The sequence below is a fragment of the Anguilla rostrata genome, unplaced genomic scaffold (genome assembly GCF_018555375.3).
Source record: "Anguilla rostrata isolate EN2019 unplaced genomic scaffold, ASM1855537v3 scaf0451, whole genome shotgun sequence".
Classification (NCBI taxonomy): Eukaryota; Metazoa; Chordata; class Actinopteri; order Anguilliformes; family Anguillidae; genus Anguilla; species Anguilla rostrata.
The window spans coordinates 1-7499 of NW_026985966.1; the positions used below are offsets into that span (position 1 = coordinate 1).

The following is a 7499-nucleotide window of genomic DNA, read 5'->3' on the forward strand; positions in this document are numbered from 1 at the left end:
TCTGATTCCATTAATTTAAAAACCAAAAATTTAAAATTTAAAAACCAGAAAACAAAATATTTAGGCTATTTTGTAGTAAAGGTGTAATGGGGAAAGGTGCTATAGAAACATGACATTCCCAGAGATAACTTGGTGTGTATGCTTTGGTGCTTGGCAGCATACCTGCATCTCAGAGTCCATGCCTGGCACCAGCACCCCCACTTTCTTTGATGAACTCAGAGGTCTTGTTTGAGGTACAGATTACATAGGCCTTGAGGATGACTCTGTACTCAGAGGTTAAATGACTTGGATTCTACAGCTGGAAACTCAGATGTCTCTTGCGACTTGTACCTTCCTTGCTGTGAGTGAGGTGTGAGGGCTGACTCTGCAATGCAAGCATACATACCACCATGCCCAGAACAGTGTCACACCTAACAACATATGCTCTGGATTTCATGGGGTTTATAATTGGATTATAGGTATTTCTGAAGCTGCAAAAGGAAGATGCAGATATGGTGAAAGTATGATTGTTTACTAATAAATATAATCAACAGTAAAGTCAGTGAGAGCAAATATGAACACATTCAATACCTAGCAGTACAGAACATTACACGGTGGCTAAGACAAACAAAATTGACTTAATGTGTTCATGGCTATGAATAACTGTTACATAATGAGTATTGTACCTTATCGGACCTGTGTTTTGTAGCTGTTCTAATGACCTTCGGTATCCACTTATTGTACGTTGCTTTGGATAAAAGCATCTGCCAAATAAATGTAATGTTATGTCATGAAAGAAAGCATTATATGTATGTATTCACCAACAAAGTACATAACCAAATTATTCTGTACAGACATGACTATGGTACCAGGAGAAGTGTTAAGTAGTTTCTCCCGGAATGTTTCTCTGGACTTCCCTTAAATCCAATCCTGAGCAAGCCTTCCACATTACACTCTTCCCTTTGTTTGCCCAAATAAGGTCTGGACAGGAGGAGGCCTGTGACACCCTGTTCAGACCAGGAGACTCTTCCCACTCCTGCAGGAAGAGAGAAACTGCATAGTATACTGCCCCATAGTCTAGTGATAGTATGGAGGTGCACAATCTTATGGTTGTACCTATCATTTCTCTAGATACCTTTCTATGGAGGTCTCTCTGTGATCCAGACACTTATGTAGGTATAATCTATATACAGATATACTTTACTTTTCCATAAATAACAAGGGGGTGAGGTGCAGAGACAGACCCCATCCAGGTGGCCTGGAAGGACCTATCTGTAAGACAGGAAGCAAACCAAGAAAGGGCAGTCCCAGAAATGCCCATCTCAGCCAAAGTGGAGATGAGTAGTCTGTGATTAACTGTGTTGAATGCTGCAGACAAGTCTAGGAGAATCAGGACAGAGGAGAGGCGTGAGGCTCTTGCAGTGGCTTGTGCGCCCGTCACAGCCAGGAGGGTCTCTGTTGAGTGCTCAGATTGAAAGCCAGACAGGTGAGGGTCAAGCCGGTTGTTCTGATGGAGAAAAGAGGTTAGTTGTTTAAGCACTACTCGCTCAAGGGTTTTGGACAGAAAGGCAGAAGTGATACAGGTCGATAGTTCATTACATCAGAGGGGTCTGAGGTAGGTTCCTTAAGGATTGGAGTTACACAAGCCATCATGTAATGTAATGTAATGTAATCTTGAAGTCAGAAGGAACGTGGCCAGAGGCAAGTGGGGCATTAATGATAGAGGACATATAAGGAAAGATCTTGCTGGATATAGACTGGAGAGCTGGGATGGGATGTAAAGGACAGGTGGTTGATCTTTCAGTCCATAATGTGGGTATTGATCAGCCCAGGTTTTCGTCTGGCCTGTGTGTCCCGGCCATTTGTTAATCTTCTTTCCTCCAGTCTACGAGTGTTGGTGGGTTGAAACGGTTGCGAGACTGTCTCATGGCCTGAGGGTTGCTGGTTATATTGTCTTTCCAGCTGCCATTTACAGCTTGTGATATTTATGACTCCACCAGGGAGGGGGCATTGGAAAGATTAAAATACAGAGTGAAGAGAAAAGGGTGCTATTTGGTTAGAACTGTTAAAATTGTATCTTAAAAATTAGGGCTGGGCAATATAGCTGAAAAATTTATCATGATAAAATGTTTCATTTCAGTTGATATTGATAATTATTGATAATTTTTATTGACCTATTTTTAATAAAGACCAGGAAAAAAAGGTTGAATTTAGCCACTTTATTTATCAAGGCACACAGGTAATAATTTTACTTTTAGTGTTATTAAATAAAACGAAAGCCAGTTTAGTCCCAAAGTTGTCAAAGTCAGATTGGTGGGTCTATGTTTATCATTAACGTGTAGCCTACAGTTTAAATTTAATTTAATTTTTGGGTAAGGGGTGGTTTTATGGTTTTAAACACTCAGTGCTATGATGGCATTATAAATACATAAAGTGGGTGACTAACGAGCATTTTTATGTTTTTATGCACGGTAGCTTGATAGAAATTCATTTACAGAATATAGCGTTTTTTCCCCCAAGATGACATTTCTCGATAGAATTGTGCCGCCGTGTTAACACATTTCTACGGTTGCGGGTCAGGCGCTCTTCACGGTAGTGAAGAGTATTCTCATCTCAGAGTATTCTTTAGAATGAACACCAAATAGTGCAAAGTGAGGCTCTGCTAATGCTTGCTTATGATGTACTTTTATGCAAAGTTTATCCTGAGATTTTTCATTCATTCTGTCTGCAACATACAGTATCCTTTACTTAGAGGAAAACATTTAAATGTTCATTTTAAAGAAGTGTTCAGATTTGGTGAGCAAAACCCAAGAGCTAGAAGTGAGTCTTGCATTTATGACCTCATACATGGCCAGCATTCTGCAAAGTGTTTTTAATAACAAATTTAATAAAACAAATTGATATTAAATACATAATAAGTGTGTTGTCAAGGGCAAATGTGTTTTTGCCACAGATGCATGAACCAATATATAAAATCAAATACGCTTTAGATATAAAAATAGAAGACATTTACAAAGAAGTAATATTTTGCTTGACAACAAGAGCTACATTTATGAAGCAGTTGCAGGGGATGAATACATATGCTGTGTGTAGTACAGTGCCTGTTCATATGTCCAAATGCACTAACCTGGCACACATGTGCTTGTAATTGTAATGAAAGTGGAAGCCTACTGAATTTGATTGGTTGGCCTTAATGCATGTGACACACTTTCAGCTGTAGACCATACAGAAATCTTTAATTTACTATTGTTATGCTCAGATGCAATGCAACCATGAAAGAATTAACACTGATTTTCCTCCCTTCAGATGAATCCATAAAAAGAGCCCAGCAGAAACGGAAAACTCATCTGAAGCAGAAGTTTGAGTGCATATTTGAAGGTTTACCAAAGCAGGGCCAACACATCTTCCTAAATGAGATCTATACAGAGCTCTACATCACAGAGGGGGGAAGTGGTGGGGTCAATAATGAACACGAGGTCAGACAGATTGAGACAGAATCCAAGGAACAAATCACACAGGAGACTACAATCATCTGCAATGACATCTTTAAGCCTTTACCTGGACAAAAGAAACCCATCAGAACTGTGCTTACAAAGGGCATCGCTGGCATTGGGAAAACTGTCTCTGTGCAGAAGTTCATTCTGGACTGGGCAGAAGGAAAAGCCAATCAGGATGTTGATTTCATCTTCACTCTTCCTTTCCGAGATCTGAATTTGAAGAAGAAAGAAGCATTCAGTCTAATGCAACTTCTGCAGCACTACTTTCCACAGCTGAAAGAGATCAAAAGTGTTGATGGTGATGAAGTCAAAGTTTTATTTATCTTTGATGGTCTGGATGAGTGTCGATTTCCTCTAAATTTCCAAAGCAATGAGGACTGCTGTGACGTAACAAAGTCATCATCAGTGGATGTGCTGCTGACCAACCTCATTAAGAGGAATCTGCTTCCCTCTGCTCTCCTCTGGATCACCTCCCGACCAGCAGCAGCCAATCAGATCCCTCCTGAGTGTGTCCACCAGGTGACAGAGGTACGAGGTTTCAATGACCCACAGAAGGAGAAGTACTTCAGGAAGAGAATCAATGATGAGAACCAGGCCAGCAGAATTATCTCACACATAAAGTCATCCAGGAGTCTCTACATCATGTGTCACATACCAGTCTTCTGCTGGATTTCTGCTACTGTTCTGGAGACAATGGGTAAAGCAGAGAATGGAGATCTGCCCAAAACTCTGACTGAAATGTACACACACTTCCTGCTAATTCAGACAAATGTAAAGAATCAAAAGTATCATAGCACCAATGTGACAAACTCAAAGAAGATGTCAGCATCAGATACAGAAATCATCCTGAAACTGGGGAAGCTGGCTTTTCAACAGCTGGAAAAGGGTAATCTGATATTCTATGAAGAGGACCTGAAAAAGAGTGGCATTGATGTCAGTGAAGCTTCAGTGTACTCTGGGGTGTGCACAGAGATATTTAAGGAGGAGTGTGGGTTGTATAAGGAGGAGGTCTACTGCTTTGTGCATCTGAGCATTCAGGAGTATCTGGCTGCCTTGTTTGTGTTTCATTCTTGTGTAAATGAGAACAGAAATGCACTCCGAGCAAAAACATATCCTATTGACAGAGTGCAGCTGTCTGAGTTACACAGGAGTGCAGTGGATCAGGCCTTAGAGAGTAAGAATGGACACCTGGACCTTTTCCTGCGATTCCTGCTTGGCCTCTCTCTGGACTCCGTTGAGACTTTCTTAAGACACAAAACAAATCCCATTGTTACATTCTTTAAAAGACTAAGGACAAAGCCAGAAAGCAGATCAGAGAGCATTGAGAAAACAGTCCAGTACATTAAGGAGAAGATCAGAGAGAAATCTTCAGCAGAAAAGACCATCAATATGTTCCACTGTCTGAATGAACTGAATGACAACTCTCTAGTGGAGGAAATCCAGAATTCCCTGAGATCAGGAAAACTTTCTGATAAAAAGCTGGAACCAGACCAGTGTTCAGCTCTGGCCTTTGTGTTACTGATGTCAGAGGAGATCCTGGATGAGTTTGACTTGAAGACCTACAACACATCAGCAGCAGGTCATCAGAGACTGCTACCAGTAGTCAGGAACTGCAGGAAGGCCATGTGAGTATTATGTCATTAATAATGTAGATTATTGACAGTGTATCTTCACACTTTATATTTCTGGTTAGAATATAGTGCAATAAAATTGCCGGGCAACAGAAAATTTGGTTAAAAAAAGATTTATGAATCAAGATGTTTTAACTTGTGCCCTCATTTAATGTCTTATATCCAGAACATAAGCAGCATCAAATGCAAAACCTCAGCACTTACCATATATTTTATTTTATTTACTATTACTATTTACTAACTGAATACATTTACTAATTATTTGCAATGATAGCAATTATGAAATAAATAAGAAGTTAATTGATAGGCAATCTTATGGATCAAGCTTTGTCAGAACATACAATTCAAGCAGATTAAAATGAAGAGATGCTATATTAAGTTACGGTATTAAGAAAAGGGGACCTATTTTGGTGACAGCATAGGCACAAACACACTTGGAATTGCTAGTGTCATATTTTTCACTTTCACCAGGGTTGTTAGTTTTATGGTCTGCGGTTAATCTGCTTGTGTCAACATGGGTTTGTTGGTGCAATCAGGGATGTGTCAATAGAAACTTTCAATATGTGAGCTTGGTGTTGAATAATGCATTTGCAGCCAAACCAACCCATATCAGGTTTTAACTCGTGCTATTTTGGCATTATAACTGCCACACATGTGAGTCCATAAACACATAACACATATACAAGAAATATTTAGTTTATTTAAGTTTAACTATTTGAAAGGAAAGCTGTATTCCGTTATGCAGTCCAATGCTGGCTATTTGGGCAGTGGAGTTAATTGTGTAAGCTACTTGAATGAGACAGGTGGGAGACCGGCTTTACACCCCTCAGATTGGGATGGCAGGTATGCCATCCCGCCAAGTTACGCCTTGGCGGGGGCATGCCCCCATACCTATACAGCACCGAGAGTTTGGCACTTTTCAGGGTTCCCCACAGAAATAACCACAACAGCCACAGACATTCAGCCCTTAAAAACATTAAATTCTGTACATTCTGACCCCATTTCAACAGACAGAATTCATAAACAACTTCACATGTCCACACAATAAAGCCCCAAACTAAGGGGATTTTGCGTTTTCTCCTTCTTCTTCTTCTCTTTCTTCTTCTTCTCATTCTTATTTTTCCTGCCGCCTATCCCACTAACAACATGTCTCCCCATTGGACATTTCACTGACACCAGCCAAATCTGCACCTACACGACCCAATCAAAAACGCGCATACACACGCAAAATACCCATACATTTTTATTCTGAAACATTTCCCGTTCAAACAGCTAGTCCGCCTGTGGCCTAGTGGGTAAGGTTACAGTCTTGGGAACATGGGGTCGTAGGTTCAAGCCCAGCTTGGAACACGTTTCTTTAACCTGCTTCAACCCTCACTAATAATTGTCTACTAGCCTGCTTATCAATTATTGCTTTTGCACCATATTTACCCGCCGTTCACGTTTCAGTTATTAACCGGCTACAATATTGCTAAGCCACATGGATTCAACGGGAGCTCTTCTGTGCTTACTGGCCTGTGTTCTTTAAAACCACCGGCAGGTTTGCTAATGATATTTCACGCATTGCATAGCTATGGCATTAGCTAACGAAGTCACGGCAAATGTATTCCTTTCATTAAAAAGTTACACCAGTTCACCACTGTGCCATTTCTATTAACTATATTTCTTCACTTGGCTACCGTACAAAACCTTAATATCAGCAAACGCCACGTTTCTACATTCATGTTACCTCGCCCTGTTCTCTATCTAGCCGCATACGCTACAAACAATTACTACTTATGTACATTCTGTAACTCCGCAGGTTGAACAGCTAATCCGTCTGTGGCCTCGTGGGTAAGGTTACAGGCTTGGGAACACTGGGTCGGATGTTCAAGCCCAGCTTGGAACCCGTTTCTTTAACTTGCTTCGACCCTCACTAATAATTGTCTACTACTTCTTAATTATTGCTTTTGCACCATATCTACCCGCCGTTCACCGTTCAGTTATTAACCGGCTACAATATTGCTAAGATGCATTATGACTTACCGTCTGTACGTTCAGTTATTGACCGCCTACAATATTGCTAAGCCATATGGATTCAACGGAAGCTCTTCTGTGCTTACTGGCTTGTGTTCTTCTTTAAAACCACCGGCAGGTTCGCTAATGATATTTCACGCATTGCATAGCTATGGCATTAGCTAACGAAGTCACACACTGGTAAACCTCACTCACTCACGGCCACCCATATGCATTTCATGACGCAAATGTATTCCTTTTATTTAAAAGTTACATCGGTTCACCACTGTGCCATTTCTACTAACTATATTTCTTCACTTGGCTACCGTACAAACCTTAATCTCAGCAAACGCCACGTTTCTACATTCATGTTACCTCGCCCTGTTCTCTATCTAGC

General features: G+C 40.6%; 1 protein-coding gene across 1 annotated transcript; it reads left to right on the top strand.

The window, feature by feature from the left end:
• The first annotated feature begins 3219 nt into the window (after positions 1-3219).
• LOC135246525 (NLR family CARD domain-containing protein 3-like) lies at positions 3220-5425 on the top strand. The gene has a single exon (XM_064319956.1). The coding sequence runs from the start codon at positions 3231-3233 to the stop codon at positions 5103-5105; it is 1875 nt and encodes a 624-aa protein (XP_064176026.1). The 5' UTR covers positions 3220-3230; the 3' UTR covers positions 5106-5425.
• The last annotated feature ends 2074 nt before the right edge of the window (positions 5426-7499 follow it).

What these genes read in the sequence shown, in the direction of transcription:
- LOC135246525 (XM_064319956.1), top strand. Translation starts at nt 3,231, where the DNA reads ATGCTCAGATGCAATGCAACCATGAAAGAATTAACACTGATTTTCCTC.